Below are 22,549 nucleotides of genomic sequence, written 5' to 3'. Positions count from 1 at the left end.
GTTATTTCTCTTACTTAATGTTATCTTATGTCTACATGATATGCAACTAGAACACACTGGTAAGAGTGCTTTTAAAAAATATACATTTAGGAAAACAGATACCCAGAAACATGTTTAAAGCTACCAAATAAGTTAGTGTCAAATAATCTTACAAATTGTAAGCCTCCTGAATTCTTTGACTGAACACCAACCAAAATAGTATGTCTCATTTTACAAGCATGGGAAAATACGTTATTTCTAGTAAATACTGAAAATGAAAGGTAATATTTCAGTTACTCAGATAACGGTAATACAGCTTATTTCCAATGCAGACTTGTACTTAATCGGCATGTGTGATATTTATTCTGGAAATATATGTACCTTTGCCACAAACTACCTTAAATAGCTACGTAATAGAATAACCGATCACAGAAGTTGGCAATAGATGTCTTCTTAGCAGAAAGACGCCACTAAAACCCATAAGTAACTTTTACCAAGAGCACCCGTTCTACTCCAGTCATGTCTATTTGCCCTAGGAAGACAAACAAGACTTTTGCTCAATATCATTTTGAATAACCAGTTTCACATAAGGGTAAAAGCAACACTGAAGCCAAAGTCTGTTGAAATGTCCTCACTTATTTTATACTTTTAAATTTTCTTTTTTTTTAAAAAATCATATTCTTGAAAATTCAAGTTATCTTCTGCACTAATTTAAACAGGAGAAAGAATTCTTAGACCTCCCATATAAAACCGGTGTATTTATATAAAAAAACTAAATATATTATTTGCAACCAGAGACAAAAAGAAGATATAAAATGACTTCAGCTTGATAAACGGTGTAAATGTCATCCAGCTATCTGCAGCACAAACCTCTGCCCTAATGCACATCTTTCTCAAGCAGAAGTGCTCCCTGGAGACCAGCAAACACTTACTATAATTATTTACTGTCTTCTAAAAAGACCTGCTGCGATCTATGCACAGTAAAACTACAGTTATTGGATGTGGAAAAACCACAAAACCATGCTGTTACAGCCCTTGCTATTTTGTCATGGCAACACCATAACTCAAACTCGTGTAATATCTAAATTGTCAGGATACAGCTTTAATATGAAATGATAATGGAGCTGTAAGCCAGATCTGCAAGATCTCTCTTTCTAGGAAGAGAACAGAAAGAAAAATCAAGGGGACACTAAGAAAAATTATGAACTGTCCCTTTTCCAAACAGGTCTTCTGATGACAATTGTTAGATAAAAGCCTCAGAATTTGATCAGAAAGCATGATTTTATGCTTTGCTTGCTAAGCATCAGACTGGAAAGGATGGTTTACAAATGACAGCTCTAGAAAATCAGGAACAAATTTTTGGTGAAGCAAACATATGCATTTCCAAGCTACATTAAGCATCTTAGCCAAAAAAGCCCTCAAAATAAAGCAGAAATTGGTAAAGTCTAATTCACACTACACTTGTCAAAATCATGGTTGTAAGTAGCACATCAGGTTCATACTGTTATTTTAAATTAATTGTAAACAGAACAATCATTACACTTTTTTCTTATTTCAGGAAGAAAACATTTTGAAAGTAAATGGCATGCAGAAGCAATCAGATAAAACACCTTAAGTTTCATTACAAATGACAAGGGACAAGTGCAGGTTAATGAAGTTCCACATATCCTCTTTCATTCTTCTAAGAGCAGCTGATCCACAGCAAGACTCAGAGCACTTACGGGTTATTTTCATCTGAACTAAGGAACGTTGCTTTCCTTTGACAATTCAGGAGCTGGCTTGAGTTGTTTTTTTTTGTTGTTGTTGTTGTTTTGTTTTTAAATATTTAAATATCTCATCATGGACCATTAACACACCCGGCCTTCAGTGAAAAAACAGATACAGTATGACCACTTTATAAACCAGCTGTGCATATGGAAGAAACTCATGATTTCAGTACACACAAAGCTATGTTTATAAACCTCATAAATAAATTTCCCAATTTATTTTAAATATTAAAAATACTAACCTCTGAATCAAAGCCTGTTTTTATAACTTCTATATTGCATGTTTTCATTTACTATAATTCTTTTACACTTTTACCATGTATATTATGTTAATTACTTTTTTCCTCAATGGCTCAATATTAATAAATATCTGAAACTATACAACATTTTTTTCTTGTTTTCATTTCTGGAAATATTAAAAATTTATTTTTCATGATTCAGTTTTCTCATTAAAAGTGCCTGCAGTTTGAATTATTAGATACTCAATTATTTATCCTAGATAAAACATTCAAGAAGCTGAAAGCCTAGGAAGTCAAGGCATCAGAGCAATGGTAAACATTTCCACCAGAGAATCCAATCTGAAGGGCTCATTCACCAACTAACTAACTTAAGTCTCATTTTAAACTAAAGCAAACAAAATCCACAAGTTTCAAAACTGTTCTTTCTAGAAGAAAAGGCTCAAAACCTTATGAGAAACTAATTTGGTGGGATGTTTCACATTCCACTTAAGGTTTATTCCCCCTATAGATATTTTTTTCCTGCTTCTAATATTCACCAGATGTGACAAAGAAGCCTAAGCAATGCTGTAAAAGATGCAGGATATCCTGTAGCTCAGAACTCTGGGAGAAAGTTGGAGAAAAAAGCCAAGGTACCTGGAGTTAAGTGGTTCTTTTAGAAGGCTTCTCAGACAGTATCTATTTCCTCACTCAAATTTCTTAGTTATCTTAAAGACGAATTTTTAGTGAAAACACACAGTGCCCTGACACAAGTACGCTATGGAGACAAACAAGGAAAGCACCTGGGACACCTGGACAGATGTCCCAAACTACAGAGACTGTGTGTACACAGAACAAGAGGAGAACATGTCACCAAAGAGGTTTCTTCTCTAGATTTTCAAGCACATCATTGACAGAGAAACATAGTGATCTGTACCTCCATTTCCAGCAGCAAGACATAAGATACACTGCTGGTATGGAACTACATCGAGGCTATTCCTTCAGTAAACTCACAGGCCCATTTCAGTCCAGCTGACAAAAGAGTGAGAGAAATCTTAGTATTTGTTTTAAAAGTCTTAACCATTAACAGGTCTTCCTGAAACTCTCTGGCAAGCAGAATTTCTGCATATTTAAGCAGGTCACTCACCCCATCTGCACAAAAATCTATTAAAGCTAATACATATGCTTAAATTTTATGCTACTATCAAGTTATCAAACTTAAAATGTCATTAAGGTTTTTATTTTTATATTTTTAAAAATCGAGTCTGGGCTTTTATTGACAGTTGTAGTTTGCTATGGTTCCCTGTATGCCTGCTAAAGAGAACAGCTGTAAGAATCACTGCTGATTTTGCATTTGCTATGTGGCCATCGCTACAAGCTCCTCGTTTCCACCCAATATGATCAATTTTTCCATGCTGGGCATAATGTATAGCAATAATTAGTTCTTCACACCTGGCACCATTTGAGCTGTATTGAGTTCAACTGTTAAAAACTCCATTTTGCACTTACAAGCTTATCAGAAGCATAACCATTTAAAAAGAATAAACTAACCGGTACATAACTTACTAGCCTAGAGTTAACGTAGTTTGAAAGTATGTCTGTAAAAGCAATATACCACTATTATGGGGAAAAAATAGCTACACCTTTTATCTCCATTTTAATTCTCTTATCATAAATTCCACAGGATCTGCATCACCCATGTATCATTCACTCACACATTTTTGCTTCACTTTTTACTCCCTTTCATCACCTTCTCAGCTATGCTTTCTTCTTGAAAGGCTAGGTCAGAGCAGCTGCAGGAGAGGAATGCATGCATCATGCTTCTTCATTGATGTGATTTACCCAGAAAGCCAGTTGTGAACTAAGTAGACTGGTACTGTTATATTTAAAAGTAGTTTTAAGAGAAGTGAGAAACAACAACTCTGAAAGCTACAGTAGGAACAAAAGTAGTAATACAAACAACAAAGTAATTATCTTTGATGTATACTTCTATTTTTCTTCAAAATTTAACTATATACAGCTATGTACATATATCCCAATAGGTAACAAAGTTCTCATTCTTACCCCATCATTGAAAAACAAGCCAACTGCATTTGGAACCATAACTGCTCATTTCGCTAAGATTTATTTCACTTAAAATATACAGTATGTATAATACTCAAAAGAAAAAGCACATTTTTACTGATAAACAGTGCTACAGTGATCTATCTAAATCACTATTAAATGGTAACGAGACTTTGAATGAATGTCAGTGAATAAAGACAAATGTTTCGACAGCATCCATTGGGAGGCATTAGAGAATACAGCACTCATATTAATCAGTGTATTTAATGTAATTTTGTTACAATCTTTATATTCTAAAAGCAAAATTATTACCCTTACTGTTAAGGACTATAATGCATCATGATTATATGATCTTCTAAAAAAAACAACAAACCTCTCTGGTATTGAAAAATCTCAATTACTTTCATATAGCTTCTTTGTGCAATGTTCTTTAAGATAAACACACACAGGTGATCAACAACCAACCTTCCTTTGAAACCACAAATGACCAGAAAGCTTATTTCAAACCTATAATACTACATGTACAGTGCTACCACACACAGAGAAAGCTACAGCATGCTCAATAGGAATTGATATAAACTCTGTAATTCTTCTTTCTTTATTTTTAATCTTAAAGGCATCACCATCACTTTAGGAAATCTCCATGAAGCAAGTCTTCTATGAAATAAATACAACTAGCATCTTCTGGAGAGCAGATAATGGCATCTACAAGTACCTGCTCAAGCTTTATACTCAAGAGAAGTTTCAAGATACAGAATTTCAGAAATAAGCAAACAACATTAGGAAACACAAACAAATCACTAAGCCCTAACAAACCCATTAAGCAAATATTTTCCAGTGCACTTAAAAGCTATGAAAAAGCTGAAGTAGTCAAAACCAAGTCCTGAGATGTTTCAAGTGCATTTTGACACCAAAGAACAGCTATGGTTTGTCATTTTTTGTTTATTTATTATCTCCAGAACAATGTGGTCCTTTCCTTGCACAGTAAGTTTTTCATTGGCAAGTTCTGACACCAACCTCAACAAAGAGATGATTTTTTTTAAATATTCAACCAATTCCAAAATTAATCTTCATCGTCACCATGTGTTTTGCATTTCCACAGGAAGTAAGAAAACTATGTCACTGCTTTGTTTGGTTACATACATAGGTATTAAAACAATTATAAAACTTCCACATGGATTGTATCAACTTTTCAGCCATCCTACTGTAGCTTTTCAATATCTCTAACCAAATCATAAATCTTATGTGAAATCTTCTAGAAATGAAGTCAAGCTTAAAAAAAAAAAAAGTTCAACCATAGCCTTCAAAAATACGGACTGGATCATGAGTTAAACTTTGGCAGAACTTGTTTTTGATGAGTTCAGCTTTTTTGTAGCTCCCACCGCCCCAAGAAAAACATGATTTGAAGCTCATGTTAGCTGGGTGTTCACACTGGTTGGGATGCCTTCTAAACATCTAACTTTTTGTTTGTTTTTCTTTTTCCATTTCAATAAAATGAGGAAATAAGGCAAGAAAAAGAATTTTTCATCTTCCTGACTGAAAGGGCAACAGCCATAAGCACATTGCTTTGCCTGGCAATGATTTGGCTTAGTTTAAAATAAATAAATAAAAGTAAATTTTAAAAACTGTGTAATGTCAATATGGTAAATTTTCAATACTGAGAGTATGCAATCTCATTAAGGACCTCTAGACTATAAGGGATGAGATGTTGCCACTTTTACTGATTTCTGTATCTCTACTTAGAGAGTTGAGAGTAATTCACCTTGAAGTCATCATGGCGAAGATATGAACAACAGGAGCATTTCACAGTTTCTCTTCTCTTTCCTATTTATGTTCTATGGCATTACCAGTGCACATAAAGACAACACATCACCTTAAAAACCCTTATTATCTAGCAGCTCTAAAATCATGAAAATTAAAGTTCTCACCTCAGTCAAAACACATACATGCAAATCCATATAACAATAAGGAACTTACAATAGCAACATAAATCAGATTGTACTTACAATCTGGTTAACTTCTGGGTGTTCTGAAAAAGCAGCTCTGGAAGAACTTGCAATTTATTCTTGTTCAGACGCCTAAACAGGTAAATAAAAATAAATAAGTAAATAAGATTATCTTCCAATGTAAAAAGCTTATTATATTATGCATCAACACATGAAGCTCCTCTTCCTATGAACTCAGCACAGACTGCATTGTGTATGTTTCTCATAGACAAGCCAAACAGACCATGCCATCTGTAGACCACCTGCCCACATTCTTGAGGTAGGGGAGTCAAGTGACAGTCACCAGGAAGTTTGAATGTTTTAATATGGATGAGTACACATTTATTTATCTTGAATTTTGCTCTGGATGCCTACTAACAGTGAATCATATGGCCCCCATATCCAGCTTTCACTGCTCTGAGAAACAGTTAGCAGTATGTATCTGGATTTTCTCTTCCACTTTCTAAACATCTAGGCACAGAAAATTAAATAACCTGATCAACTGAGATTATTTCCAGATTAGCTATTATTTCTACAGTACACACACACAATATATATGTATATATATTTATATATATTAAGAATTTTCTTAAATTTCTGCTTTGAAAATATGTGCAGTGTTGTAGAACGTATGAAAATACAGATAACAAAATACATGGTGCTTTGAAATACTATCTTTAAGATGTTCTATAAACTGCAAGAATCTTCGTGATTGTACATTAGTCCATTTTACTTGGTAGTCCTTGGTAAAACGCATAAAACAGCCCTGCAATATTGAAAAACAGAGCTACTGATAAGAAACTTCTTTTCCCTCTAAGTCTTTTTCACTGACAATAAAATGTCACTAGCTTTCAGAGTCCTAATTAACGTTACTTACTTGAAGTTAACCTAAACTAAATCTATACAGCTACACTACTCTAAATAGGAAGATAACTTCTTGCGTATGCTTATATATGACCATATTTTTGCCTCCCTTCTTCTAGTCTACCTTAAATTTCACTTTGATAATGGATGCATATTTCCTAGAATCTGGATCACAGAAGACACCAGGAGTTTGCAGAAACCCACTTTGAGTGAAACATTGAGTGTTTAGCACTCAATATCTGTTTTCCAGTTTCCTTACACACTGAGTTATATCACTACCAGAATTCAAAATTCTTTTTGAATTGAAAAGCCTTTTCAAATATCACACTTAGACTGTAGGGTGAGAAAAGTAGAGTTTTCACATGGCTACCATATGAACATGTCTTGTGGAAAAAAAGGGGCGGGGAGGGGGAAGAAGAGGGGAGAAAGAAATATTTGCTTCTCTTTCTGACACCTATAATAGATCAAAGGATGGATTTCCAACCTTACTTACAGAGCCTAAATATTACACATTAGGCATGCTACTTGCTAGCAGAAGCAGGTATTAAAATTGGTTATTTCACAGTACTTTTACCAATTACTCAATTCCATTTCTGAAATTAATGAACAAACCAGAAAATGAAACACTCAATTAGAACATGGGAGATACTAAGCACTAGTTTGCATTTAGGAAAGTATACAGGAACTTTTAAACTGAATTCTTTTTCCCCATGTGAAATCTCACAGTTTTATATTGAATTAAACTAGCCTTACTATTGCTTTTTTTATTTTTAAGGTTGATAGCGTACAACTTAATTAATCCTCATTAATTTCATATTTTCAGTTAAGCATTAATATATTTTAGAAAAAAAAAAATCTTAACAGGATGAAATACAATGAAAAAAGTGTGATGAGTCTAGAATGTAACCTTCCCAAAATTACTGACAATTTTCATTACATTCAGAATCATAGAATCATAGAATATCCTAAGTTGGAAGGGACCCATAAGGATCATCAAGTCCAACTCCTGGCACCGCACAGGTCTGCCCAAAAGTTTAGACCATGTGCCTAAGTGCACAGTCCAATTGCTTCTTAAATTCAGACAGGCTTGGTGCAGTGACTACATCCCTGGGGAGCCTGTTCCAGTGTGCGACCACCCTCTCAGTGAAGAGCCTCTTCCTGATGTCCAGCCTAAACCTCCCCTGCCTCAGCTTAACATTGTTTCCACTGGTCCTATCACTGGTGATTACAGAGAATAGGTCACCTGCCTCTCCACTCCCCCTCACAAGGAAGCTGCAGACCTCGATGAGGTCCTCCCTCAGCCTCCTCTTCTCCAGGCTGAACAGGCCCAGTGCCCTCAGCCACTCCTCACACGTCTTCCCCTCTAGGCCCCTCACCATCTTTGTTTCCCCCTCTGGATACTCTCCAACAGTTCAATGTCTTTCTTGTGCTGTGGTGCCCAGAACTGCACACAGCACTCGAGGTGAGGCCGCACCAACGCAGAGTACAGTGGGACAATCACCTTCCTCGACTGACTAGCGATGCCGTGCTTGATGCACCCTAGGATATGGTTGGCCCTCCTGGCTACCAGGGCACACAGCTGGCTCATATTCAACTTGGTGTCAACCAAAACCCCCAGATCCCTCTCTGCGGGGCTGCTCGCCAGCATCTTGTCGCCCAGTCTGTACGTACAGCCAGGGTTGCCCTGTCCCAGGTGCAAGACCCGGCACTTGCTTTTGTTAAACTTCATGTGGTTGGTGACTGCCCATCTCTCCAATCTGTCCAGGATTAAAACATTTCTTAGTTTAACTCTCACTCAGCACAATTGCTAGCTCTTGACTAATATTGTGTTGAATTTATTTAATCTATCACAATGAAAAAGACTGCCAGAGAACTGTACAGATGAATTCTAATGGTTATTACTCTAATTGTAATTTCAGCTCTCATCATGTACACAACTATCCTCTGTCCATCCTGAGTTATCTGACTTCTCAAAGCCACATCCAAGGAATATGTTTTTTGAATATTCTTAACTCTATTTGCAAGGATTTGAACTTGTGCTTGCAGTTTTCAGCAACAGAAACTAAGCAAAATGAGATTGAATTTCTAGAATAGGATGTGTTACACCAGCAAACACAAGAATATATATCACAGAATCACAGAATTTCTAGGTTGGAAGAGACCTCAAGATCATCGAGTCCAAACTCTGACCTAACACTAACAGTCCCCACTAAACCATATCCCTAAGTCTACATCTGAACGTCTTTTGAAGACTTCCAGGGATGATGACTCCACCACTTCCCTGGGCAGCCTGTTCCAATGCCTCACAACCCTTTTGGTAAAGAAGTTCTTCCTAACATCTAACCTAAAACTCCCCTGGTGCAATTTAAGCCCATTCCCCCTCGTCCTGTCACCAGGCACGTGAAAGCACAGACCAACCCCCACCTTGCTACAGCCTCCTTTAAGGTATCTGTAGAGAGCAATAAGGTCGCCCCTGAGCCTCCTCTTCTCCAGGCTGAACAAGCCCAGCTCCCTCAGCCGCTCCTCATAGGACTTGCTCTCCAGACCCCTCACCAGCTTCGTCGCCCTTCTCTGGACTCGCTCAAGCACCTCCATGTCCTTCTTGTAGCGAGGGGCCCAAAACTGAACACAGTACTCGAGGTGCGGCCTCACCAGAGATGAGTACAGGGGGACGATCACCTCCCTAGCCCTGCTGGCCACACTGCTTCTGATACAAGCCAGGATGCTGTTGGCCTTCTTGGCCACCTGAGCACACTGCTGGCTCATATCCAGCCGACTATCAACCATCACTCCCAGGTCCTTCTCTGCCTGGCAGCTCTCCAACCATTCCTCTCCCAGCCTGTAGTTCTGCTTGGGGTTATTGTGCCCCAGGTGCAGGACCCGGCACTTGGCCTTGTTGAACTTCATGCAGTTGACCTCAGCCCATCGGTGCAGCCTATCCAGATCCTCCTGCAGAGCCTTCCTACCCTCGAGCAGATCGACACACGCACCTAGCTTGGTGTCATCTGCAAACTTACTGAGGGTGCACTCAATGCCCTCGTCCAGATCATTGATGAAGACATTAAAGAGGACCGGCCCCAGCACCGAGCCCTGGGGAACGCCACTAATGACTGGCCTCCAACTGGATTTGACTCCATTCACCATGACTCTTTGGGCCCGGCTATCCAACCAGTTTCTAACCCAACGAAGCGTGCGCCAGTCCAAGCCACAAGCAGCCAGTTTCTTGAGGAGAATGCTGTGGGAGACGGTGTCAAAAGCCTTGCTGAAGTCAAGGTAGACCACATCCACAGCCTTTCCCTCATCCACCCAGTGCGTCACTTTGTCATTGGAACCCATGAAGTCAAATGTGATTTTTTTTCCCCCTTATCAATATAATCTGGACAAGCAAGTATGTTAAACGATATCTCTGTATAAGCCAACACTGCCCTACCTGCAATGGCTGAAGGAGCAAAAACAGACAATGAAGAGGAATTGAAAGAGGATACAGAGCAGATAGGGCCAGCATTGGTAAATTGTCACATTCACTTGGGGAATGGTTGCAGCACTAAACAGTTTGTAAAGATGCTCATTTGTATACTGCACTTCTCACATATGCCTAAATCATCTTCTGTCACACCTATGCAAAGTTAAGAGTACCGTGTGTTCTGATTTTCTCCCAGAATGCTCTCCTGGTATTCTCCCAGAACTACAGGATTTTATGATAAGCAATGGAAATTCATTTATTTAATAGCAAAATTCTAAACGTTAGTTCAAAAAGTATTGAACGTTGAAAGAACAGATGACAATTTCTTGAACAAGAGAAAAAATATACCTAAATGAGAAATTACTTAGAAAATTTAACAATATTTTTCTCCACTTGTTTTTCCAAAACCACTAAGTTCTAAGCTGCTTTTGCATGTTGTCCTCTTCCTAAGCATTTTAAGATTCCAGCCTGATATTGTCTTAGTATTGATTTTACTTAAAAAGAAAAATCATATGAAGGGAGGTCCACGAAATAATTAATGAATTAATTAAAAATCTAAAAGCTCACATCCACACTCCATCCACAATCCACAGCTCACTGGCAGTAAACATGGCATATTGGTCCAAATTTATCATAAAATTTTACCATGGTATTGTTATAAATTAAGTGTCAGTCTTCTTATACAGCAGCAGTAAGCTAGCTGAATCCTCCTGTCTAGACCAATACTACAATGCCATTGTCCTTTTGCCTCAACTCATGCATAAGCTTAATTTTTGAAATAACTCATCAGTACGTGCTAGTGCTTCTGCATGTGATACTGTCCTCAACACACTGCAAGAGTACAACATTCTGTCAAACAGGAATGTCTGCAGTTAGTAAGACAATGCAACACAAGTAATTGATTATGAAAAGAACCTGAGGTAACAACAAACATTTTCAAAGTCCATGGTTACTGATGACTTGGTTCAAGCTATGGAACTCTCCAGACATTTCCATCACTTCAAGCTGCAATTTCCACCCAAAGTCATTTTATTCATGGTTTGATTCTCAGGGGAACTCAGGGAATTACCAGGGCATTGTTTCTCTTGAACAACACCTACTGTATGTAAATAGCTCCTAGTGCAATAGTCATCTCAGTATAAGGCTGAGAGAGCTTGAGAGATTATTCTTAATAGAGAAGTATCGAACTGCAAAACAGGATGTTTCCAAACCCTATAAAAGAAAAATAGAAGTGCTTGAAAACTATTTGATGAAAACAGCAAACACTTTGCATGGTCATTAATAAGACTTGTTTCCTCTGGTTTGAAAGAGAAGTGCCAAACATGAATGAAATTTAATGGAATAGTTCCTAACACACCATTGTGTGCGAGCTTGACTTTATCCTCATCTATCAGCAAGCCATATGACAATGAAAGCAACTTCAAGCACAAGGTGAACCAAACATTAGGAATGCCAGCACAGGGCAGGGCAAGCTCTAACATAGCTGTTCCTAAGCAGACCTTCAAAGCACCGCTGAGCACACTTTAAAGAACCAGTTGGGCAGCAGCACCTTCACAAAAAAAGAAAACAGAAGAGCAGTACAGAAATTCCCTATGTTCACCTGGTCCTTTTACCTTGGACAGTCTGTCATCACCATGTCACTGTAAATCTCAGTCCTGTGAGATGGTTAATTCTAATCTTAACAGCATTTCTAATTTTGTAACAAATACACTGGAAAACATGAAGCCATTTATTATTATGGCAAAATAAAAATGGATAGAAAAAAAAAGATATAAAGAAAATGTGCTAAAATTTTTAAAGATTTAGTGGGCACTGTTCTTGGGACTGCACTATTAACAAACATAGGTAATTCTGTTTTTTAATCTGCTGTTCATTTAAAATAAAAAATACTGTGAAAATATGATAGCTGGAATTTGGATTTTAAAGCCAAGCCATTTTTGCAGCTGCGCTTAACTATCTACATCATGAGGTAATGGCATGTCAGCTTTGTCAGTCGAATTTTTTTCAATTCAGTAGATCTGAATTGACAAAAAAATCATTAACATTTTCTGAGCAAAAGTAGTCAAATTCTGACTGTCACACCAACACCTTTGCATTGTTCCAAGCAAGAACAACTCACAGCACATTACATATAAAATCTTCGATCTGTCCTCTTGTCTCATGTTAGAAACACAGCCGCCATGCAACTAGCACATGTACACATACATGCCACCAACTGTCTCCACATCCAGAGGGAAGAAGCAATCATGGGTGCCAAGCCTGACAAGATCTGGTCCAGTTTATTTTACCTAATACTGCTGGATGAGAATGCAACTGCTCAGTCTCTGAAGTATTTTCAACTGGATGTTTTAGAGCTAGTAAGACCTGAAAAGTATTCCGGGAATCCTAAGCACTGGGGAGAATGGTGCATAATCATCTAATGCCACAGAATAGATTAGCTCCAGTGCTGGACCAGAAACAACTTTGTGGATGTGCACAGCATGGAGCCCAGACTAATAAAGTCTCCTGAAAACTGAAGAACTGTGCGGAGAGGCTCTCCAGGAGTCTTACCAGCTCTGGCAATACCTGCACTGAGTCAAACCATAAATCTGATTAAACACATGCTGACTGTATAGTCAGCAATCTCTGTACACTGCAACCCCCTCCATCATCCAAGTTACTTTAACCACTACTGCACATGGGAAATTGAACTTTGCACATACTGTTCTGTTATTCTGCTCCTGAAGTCCCCATAAGAGCCAACCAATCGCCAACTTCACACAACAGTTCTCAACATGTAATCACTGGGCCTCCAGGAGTCCATACATCACCTCCAATGCATTCATCTAAGACCACCACATTAGCACAACATCCTCCCCTAGTCTCAAAAGTATGTTCACCTATGTTTCTGCTGGACTATGTTTGGGGAGTTGTAACTAGTAAAGGTTAAACCTATATTTCTTTACACAGTTGTTTGCTACAGAAGTGATCTATTGTTTCTTATGAAATGATTTTAAGGCATCAGTACTTTTTTTTTTTTAAATTAGAAAAAAATAATTAGGAAAAAAAAAAGGATTGGTTACTAAACTGGAAAACTCGGTTTACCTGAAGTTCAAATATGCTTGGGTGTGTTTTTTTTTTTTCCTCTTAAAATCCCTCACATACTGCCAGACACATAAGCCATCAACTCTTCTAATCACCTTACATAGGAATACAGACTTAAACTTTCAGTATATGCAGTACTGGGGTATTTCAGGAGTAGCTATTTATATAAAATGCATAACACTTGACATATAATAATGTTCATAGCACATGATATATGCATATCTCAGTCCACCACAATAGTTTTGGGTGATAGCTTTACATAATAAAACTTCAGCCTCTTATCAGATGTGCCCATGCATTTTTAATACAAGAAGAAAAACTCCTTCCTTCAGCCAGCAAGACATGTTGCTATTACTTCCTAATATATATACAACTCAGTTTACTTGTTGATTTTTTCTGGATATTGCAAGAAATTATTTTCAAGGTAGATATAAAATAAGACAAGCAAGGAACAAGCCAATTACAATGATAGTGCACCTCCAAGGACATAATCAAATAAACCTTTAGAAGAAGAAACTGGTGAGCTATGCTCTGAGAAAGACTCACTCTTAGCAGTGGAGAAAATAAATCTACTTTTCTTACACAGAGTACTAAGTTACTTAATAATAGTCAAACAACACAATATGCTTAGAGAGAAAAGCTGCACAAGCTACAAATCAGGAAACATAATAAAATAATAAAAAATTTCAGAAAGACTTGCTTATTCTTCCCCCACAGACAGACAGTCGTCCACTGCATTGTCAGGGACCGTTTGCTGCAGCTGAAGTCACTCAAGCTTTTTACAGGTGCTGGGCTCCAAGTTGCACTCAGGCATATAACTACCAATCATTTTTAACCCTTCCTCAGCTTTTTAACTTCTTAACTCTACTTGATGGAAGCTATCTGAGCTTGTTATGCAGTCAATACTGAGATATGTCAAAGACTGTGTTACAGAGATCAGCTGCAAATAGAGCTACAGTCATACACTGAGTTGTGTAGGTATATGAAAATTAAAAATGTTAGGCTTTCCTCAGAAGTAGTCACAGACCTTATCAACACAGTCAGGCAAATAGGTATCAAAATAGGCTTATCCTCCATAAACACTGCCTGACAGTGGCAACAGTTTGGTGATCCTGATTCAGCCATAGCTACCAAGAAGGTATCCATCTCAGAAAACAAACAAACAGAAAAGCATATTTGGGAAGAACTGGGGTCCAACTGCTTGAGACATCACCTGTTACACTGTTAATTTAAAACAGGTGTGATGCTTAAGGCAAAACAATACCAACAAACACAAAGAAAGCAACAATACCATAGTGTTTTTTCCCCACCTTTCCTCCCAGAATATCATACTTAATTTTAGATGGCTTTCAAGTTCTTAAAATAAAACTTCTCATGCTTTAAAGTCAGGTATCACAAGGTTGAAGTTTATTCCTTATGGAAAACTTGTCTTATCTTTAAATTTAAAAGAAAATTATATCATGCTTGTAAGCATGACATAAAAATAAATTTACAAAAAAATAGTGTATTTTGTGCATTGCAACCCACTTCCACTGAGATGTAAAATAGTTTGTTTCATCAAGATATAGTGCCAAAACTGAACAAAAAGATACCAAAAATGACTACTAATGACTACTTTGCAGAGCCATAAGAAAGGAATCCACCAAAATTAACTATCAGGAAGTGCAAAGGATCTGGTTCTCAAATTATACATTTTAACCAGGACTGTGAGAACAGAAATGCAACTGTATTGGATTTCTTGTTTTAACTTCGATACACAGACCTCAATGAATAACAGAAAGAAAAAAATTAAAAGTATTTAAAAGGTTAAAATATTTGGAGGCACCACAGAATGAATACACCACTGTGAAATAATCCTTGTTTTATCCAAATATTTATCTGTGCAAAAGTAGAGGTAATAAGGTCACCACTGAAGCCAAAGAAGAACCTCCGTGAGGACCGAAACAGTTCGGCATACTCATATGTGACCCAAAAATGTGAGAATGAGAGGCTGTGTGTGTGACAATGTATTAGTGACACAAAGTGAAGGCTGATTACAAATGCCAAAAAGAACTAGCACTATTTAATGCCTGAATGGCAAAGTAACATGTAATTAATTGCAGGTGAAATTTAATAAACGTGTAAGGAAGCAGACTTTTAAGTCGACACACACAACAACAGTCTCCAAATCAAAAAACACTTTTTGGGAAGTAGACCCGTGAAAATATCAACTTACTGCTGTGTCACAATTCCTAAGGCAAACATTACAAATTATCAGAAGACTACTAGATAACATATTCATTCTTTGTATAAATTCATGGTGTATCCACATATTGAAGACCAAAAACTTTTGGAATTTCCACTTCAGAGAAGATCCCATAAGGTTTGGAGAAAGATAAGAAAGATGATCAGTGACAGAGCAGATTCATAGTGAAATGACTTCTAAGCCAGAGACTTCCCACAATGAAAACAGTGGAGTAAAGTATGGTAAGGATCTGTGCAATTATGAATCAAGGGAAGGTGATAAACAGTTGTCCTCATATTTTGTAATAATAAAAAAAAAGCTTGGAAGTATCCAATACTGTTTATGGTAGCTTCAGAAAACAAAAGGAATTATTTTTTTCTGTTTAACAAGCAGTTAAATTGCCTAACAATTGATTGTATACCATTAGTTGTAAGTTTACGTGAGTATAAAGTGAGTATACAAACAACTAAGAGAAAAATAATAAATAATATTAATAACCAAGCCCAACTGATGATTCTCTATACCACAGGCCACTTGAGGCTCAGCGTGTTTTCTCTAGAAGTATCATTTATGTGTTTGCTTTTCCTTCCATTTGTTCTTCCTTAATGTTTCAACTGGAGATGTGATACTGCCCTACTGGCACACTGGGTCTGAGCTGGTATGGTCATTATATTCTGGCTTTTGGTACATTTTCTATTTTCAGTTCAGTTTATCAGGAAAGAATTAAAACTCAACACAAAAAATTGTAAATATATACTAATCATTACATGTGTGGGTTTTAAATCTCTACATTTAAAGCACTTCTCCCGGGCAAAGTTTGCCTCTTTAGACAAACTTCGTCAGCTACACAAATTGAGCTATGTTCCCAACACGAGACCTAAAAAACTTTTTGAACAGCAAGAAGACAAGTAAAGGATTCATAGTTAAAATTGCAATTGAGAGAGGGTTATGTCTGTACATGGATACATAGGCATATGTACGTTCACCCATTTATCTATGCATGTATTTCTGTGAACAGTATTTTCTTTTCATTTTGATTTACTTCAGCCAATTTTCTTTTGTCCAAACAATGGACATCCTCACATGCCTCCAAGCAAGCACTTTTGCTCCTCCTAGACGTACTGGATACAGACTTCCGTTCTCAAATAATGCAAATACATAAATGTCTATACTTCACAGCTTGCTTATGTTACAAGCTGCATGTTCTTGTTTTATGATTCAGATATATTAAAATAAATATTTACAGAATTTGTGACTTTTAAAAGTGACCCATATACATCTGTTATCCTTCAGTGTGTTTATTTGTTTTGTTTTTGGAGGGGCCACATCCAGCAACATAGTGTTTCAACAACAGGCAAACATCCTCTCCCCTCTCAAAAATATTTTGGTTATATACTTAACAAGTGCCAGCGCCCCTTCCTCCCTCAGCCTACTGCCCATGTGGGGGTTCCCATGTCCTGAAGGCAATGGAAAGGAGGGAAACAATGGTAGTGTCAACGTCAATCACAGAGTATCAAGGGCCCTCAAAAAAACAAAGGAGAAGTTATTAACTGAGAAATTCCTACCTTCCTGGCTCCAACCAGGCTAATAATATTTCTTCCTCTGTCTGAAGCTGGGACAGGAGAGAAACTTAACTATTAAGATTCCCCTGACTATTAAAAAAGAAACAGCCAGTGGAGCTTGGAAACAGAGAACGCTACCAGCCCAGAGGTAAGATAGAAAATGTTTATCAGGACCATTCTATGAGATAGACATAGAAGAAAAGACCTACACTTTACATGGGATGTTTTTAACCTATATTATCTTTTTTTCTTTTATTCCTTTTATTAGCTACTAGATAAATTCTGAATGAATACAGAACCTCAATCTTGATAAGACATTTTTCCCATTGTTTTCAAGCTAGAGGTCATGTTTCTTGGAGGAGAAGGCTTCTTTGGGCTATTGACTTAGCTGGATCTCTCATGCTTACAAAATCTGAAGTGTCACTTCCAGATCAGGCACTGCTGTCTTCTGGAGATCCTTTCACAACTAAAGCAAACAGCAGCTACATCTAATGTAAATGAAAGGCATGATAGCGGCAGTGGAAGAGAAGAAGTTGAATATAGAAACACTCCTGTACAGATCAAGACAGCTAACAAATTCCTAGGTCTGCAACCTTTCCATCATGGGAAACAGTTTTCAACATGGTAAAATGACTATGTTAATCTGCCACTTCAGCCACGCATTGCAACTTTTAACTTGCTCAGTTTGCTACCATTGCAATCTTTTTTTTTTTTCAAGAAGAATCTAAACCACATCCTTCCCTATTACAAATTATGAAGAAGAATCTAATTTCAACATTCTTTTTATTGCCATTTGCTTGTTGAATATCCTTTCCTTCTCAAAACCTGTACAACCAAAGATGTCAGAAAGTTCAGAAAGAATTTCAAGGTTCAGAAGTCAAAGAAACAGGTAAAAGAACATTTTAAATCTCAGATGGCTGTGCATTCGTAATACAACATACAGTTAATTTGCAAAGTTCCAAATTAAAAGGGTTTTTGCCAGTCAGCAAAAGTTTCTTGATTAACAGTGAACAAACCACTAGAAAGTTAGTGTACTGTCAATAACACACTGCCAAGATGGAGTGGAAACAGGCCTGAGCAGCTTGCTCTAGTTGATCCTTCTTTGAGGAGAAGAGTTGGACTGTTATTAAAGAGTCCTGCAGCTATCAAGTTTAAATGAATGACAATCCTTGATTATTTTATGTATTTAGCGTTCATGCACTATTGTTTTTCTGTAGGTGATAAAACTATCGAAAATCTGCAGACTTTTGACAAAGATGGGTTTTTACTTTTACTATCGTTACAGTGACCTCATTAATTTTCTCACAAGGTGTACAAACATACACTTCATGTAGGTCTGAGCAGCGTCAGACAGATCATACTGCAAACAACTGTATTCAGTAGTTTGGGAAGGAGCACTTTCAGCTTCATGCTCAGAGTAAAATTATTCTGCTGTGAACTGAGTAAAAAGCAAAGCCTTTTCTGAAAACATACAGTGAAGGTACACCCACTATCTACATGAGAAATTTCCTCCATGCTCTCTCCATAGCACCCAATAGACACTCACATCCTTCCTATGGAGAATACTGTTTGCATGGAAGCCTGATGTTAAAGAGGCAAGTATTACTCAAATTTAGGAGATTGTACAATTTTCCATGGCAATTGTGTTTCTCATTAAGCTACTGAAATTCTGTGAAGATTGAGTATATTATCAGTAAAACATGCTTTACACAAACTGCAAATACTCAAAGTATGAGCAGAAATCACCAAGCTTACATGGCTATGGTTTCCCTCTCCTAGAAGAGTATAAAGATCTTATACACACCTTTGTTTTCCATTCAAAATATCTTGCAGAATTATTTTTTACTAATACCATTGTTTTGGATATTACTGAATACGTTCTACTTAGAAACTGAAGATGACACAGAAGCTATGAAATAAACTGTCAGCTTTATTATTTTCTCATTGAACACAGTAATTGCCTAGATATTTTGTACATAATCATCTTTTTTTTTTTTTTTTGATATAAAAATTACCTATTTTTAACCTATGGAAAAATATGATACCTGCTGGCCTCTGAATTACACGTCTGCTTTTCTACCAAACATTGATGGCTTTACTGCCAAATCAAACAACTGCACATTTGTCATGAAATTAGTGGTACTCCACTCTTTTCCTCACAAGTTAAACATCTTTCAAACTTGATTCAACATCTACACACACAATGCTGTCTATTCTACAATTAATTCTCCAAAAGAAAGTCAAAATTACAGTGCTTTTGAATTTTTAAAATGGGTATTTTTTTCAAGGGAGCAGTCTTGGTAGTCCAGCCTTTAACACCCATTAATTATCCAAGTAACTGGGTTCACTCCCCAGCTTGATCATTTATTCTATTTCACACTCAAAACATCTGGATCTCATTTTGGTAATAAACAAGCTAAATTTTTCTCCTTTGTTATTAAGAGCTCTATGGCATTGTCCTTGGAGAACAGCCTCAGGGAACATGATGCAGTTGAAGTAGTTTCTGAGAGTTTCTTTAAGAGAGAATCGGTTACATCACAAGCTTGGGTGTAACCAAGAAGCAATAAAAATGAAATAATGCATAACAGCAGACTCAGACAGAAAGACAGGAGTTATTGAACTCTAAGGAGTTACTAAGTTTTCTCTTTCAAGCAGTACTGACTCAGGAAACAGTAAAGTCAGAGCATGGCCAATTTCATTCAATGGTTTCATCAGAAAATCCTATCATCATCAAGAAATATGCTGTGGTCATTAATGTAACTTCTTCCCTTGCTTTGTATCAGTTCTTCTCATAGGGGAAAACAGTAAGGATGCAGCTTCCACAGGGGAAAAAAAGAAAAAAAAAAAAAGTCAACTTCACTTTCTGTCAGCATCTTGTTATATTACTAAACTAGAAAATAAAGCAAGATGATATATAACACAATTTCAATAAGGTTGCTATGAGGAAGTCCAGTGCAACCATTTTAAAAGCTTATGGTGTGAGATAAATGAATGTTATTTACATGACATGTTAGTACAGAAGCTTTTCCAAAAACTGTGAAAGATAGCACTGTATGCCACTAAGGAACATTTTTTTTGAAAGAAAACTGTTTACAACAGTTACAAGTCTGAGATCCCTTATTACAAACATAGCAGACTGGGTGGTCCTGGTTCACATTTTCAAAGCTGTCAGAAGTAATAATCTCTACTAGTAACTTTTCATTAGACTGGAAAAGATTATCTACCCTCTATCGGAAGCAGACTACATTTCTCTTTGCATGAAGAAGCAGCATAGAAACTCGTAGCAACACAACAGTTTTCAGATCTCAGTATAAGAATTTCTCTTTTTCTTCAGGATCTTTGCATATGAAAAAATCTCTTATCAAGATGGAGGATAGAGCCATTGTGTGAACATCATATACAGACTTCCCCTAACTGGGAACAAACTAGTAACACAGGCAAAAATAAGTACGAAGAACAGGTTTAAATTTCAACATTTCACAAAGCCAACATGAATAAACAAAAAAGGTCTAACACCTTTCACATGTGCATTAAGGACTTCAGTCAACAATTTACATCATACAGAAAGGGACAGAAGTGTTAGTACCAACTGAACCGAAGTAAGGAATAGAGAATCTTAGGTAACAAAGAACACTTACTAACGACTATGTCAACAGCAAGAAAATCCCCTTAACCCAGAAAAAGGGCAACAGTTTATGTACAACCTCTTAACTCACTACCATATATTTATAAAAGCAATCAACTACATGCATTCTGGCTGGTTGTTTATATCTGCCTGTCCCAGGCCTTAACATATAAGGATTCACATTTTAATTATCATTCAAATAAATCAAAAAAACCTTGATCAATACACCCCGAAGCAAGATGTTTTTCAGTTTCTGCTATGTTTTACGTTTAATACCAATGCTCTCTTATTGCAAATTTAAAAAAAAAAAAAGAGAATTCACACAGAACGTTTGAATTTTTGTCTTCCAATCTCTAACACTGAATGGGAAAAAAAAAAAAAAAAAAAAAAAAAAAAAAAAAAAAAAAGTAGTTACTTCCTAATTATTCTTCCACAGCCTATGTGAAGATAATTGGCCTTCATCCAAAGAACCTAAGGAATCTATTGCAACATCCCTAAACATCCACCACTGTAGACAGTCCACCAATTTCTGTGAGGCCAGTAAGATAAACATGGTGAAGCTATTTCTTACATCAGAGTGTAATCTCTCCAGGTCAGGGCTGAAACTCTATGAAGAAAACAAAAAGTAAATTCTAGCATCAACATCTCCAAGCTGTGTTGCCCCTGCTGACAAGTCCTAAAAGTTTATATTAATCAAACTAACCATTTCCAGAAGTCAGAAATAGCTGTGAATAATTAGCAAAACTTGCAAGTAGAACTACTGTTGCAATTTTTACCAGAAGAAATAGAACAGTGTTCCTAATTGATCTGTTTTAATAACTCGATACCAGCACAGCTCACCACGCCTCTCCATATATAGTAAAGAATGCTTCTGTGGCAATGTGTTGCTCCTTCCTCCCTGGGGCTATATGCCAAGCAGTACTATTAAAATAGGAAGACAAACAGAATCATCTTTTGCTTAAAATCAAACTGGATGCTTAACAAAGGATACTTTTTCCAAAGCTAACAGAATGAAGACAAGGAAATAATTAAGTGGAACAAAGAACACACTGTACACTAGACAAATTTGAGAACCAAAGACCAGCTTTTGACTACTTTATCACAAGCCTGTGGGAATTACTTATCACAATTTATTCAAAGGACATTTTCAGCACTACCAAGCCACAAGGGGTAACCAACCACAAAAATCTGCTGTCATTACCAAAGCTCTTATCTAAAAACTGAGAACACCCCCTTTCTCTGATAATTACCTCTGATCCCCTTTCATTTTCCCAGCAAGTTATCAAATGCAGGGGGTCAGTTTTCCTGACATGCCTCAGTACCTAGAGAAGTTTGTGTTTATCTCTTGTATTCCTAATGTATTGCATCACATCTATCCCACTCAATGATCAAAGGCAAAAATTAAATGTATACGTAATATCCAGAACATCTGCATGAACCATAGAACTTTCTCTTCTCCATGTGATCCTCATACTCTAACTATAGATAAAGAGGAAAATCTGGAGAAGAGATTGTCTCTAAACAACTGAACACATAACACGAGCATAAAAGATAACAATAGTTAACTATAACCAATACTAATTTGTTCTGTTCTATATGTAAGGCTGCAGCTTCAGATGAGTTCCAGAGGAAAAGCAAGTTTGATGACAGAATGGCTGCAAGACCTACATATTCATATATTTTCCAAGGGGGGGGGGGGGGGGTAATTAAGTACTTTG

General features: G+C 36.9%; 1 protein-coding gene across 4 annotated transcripts in view; it reads right to left on the bottom strand.

Annotated features, from left to right (window-relative positions):
* The window catches only part of SLIT3 (slit guidance ligand 3), a 522,497-nt gene that overhangs the window by 458,471 nt on the left and 41,477 nt on the right, over positions 1 to 22,549 (bottom strand). For all 4 annotated transcript variants that reach the window (XM_068697690.1, XM_068697688.1, XM_068697686.1 and 1 more), the window contains one exon: positions 6,031 to 6,102. In XM_068697690.1, the coding sequence (XP_068553791.1) occupies positions 6,031 to 6,102 (72 nt within the window). The remainder of the gene's footprint in view (positions 1 to 6,030; positions 6,103 to 22,549) is intronic.

This window comes from Anas acuta, chromosome 14 (genome assembly GCF_963932015.1).
Source record: "Anas acuta chromosome 14, bAnaAcu1.1, whole genome shotgun sequence".
NCBI lineage: Eukaryota > Metazoa > Chordata > Aves > Anseriformes > Anatidae > Anas > Anas acuta.
The sequence above is the reverse complement of the archived record's forward strand: the minus strand, read 5'-3'. Positions and strand labels throughout refer to the sequence as shown.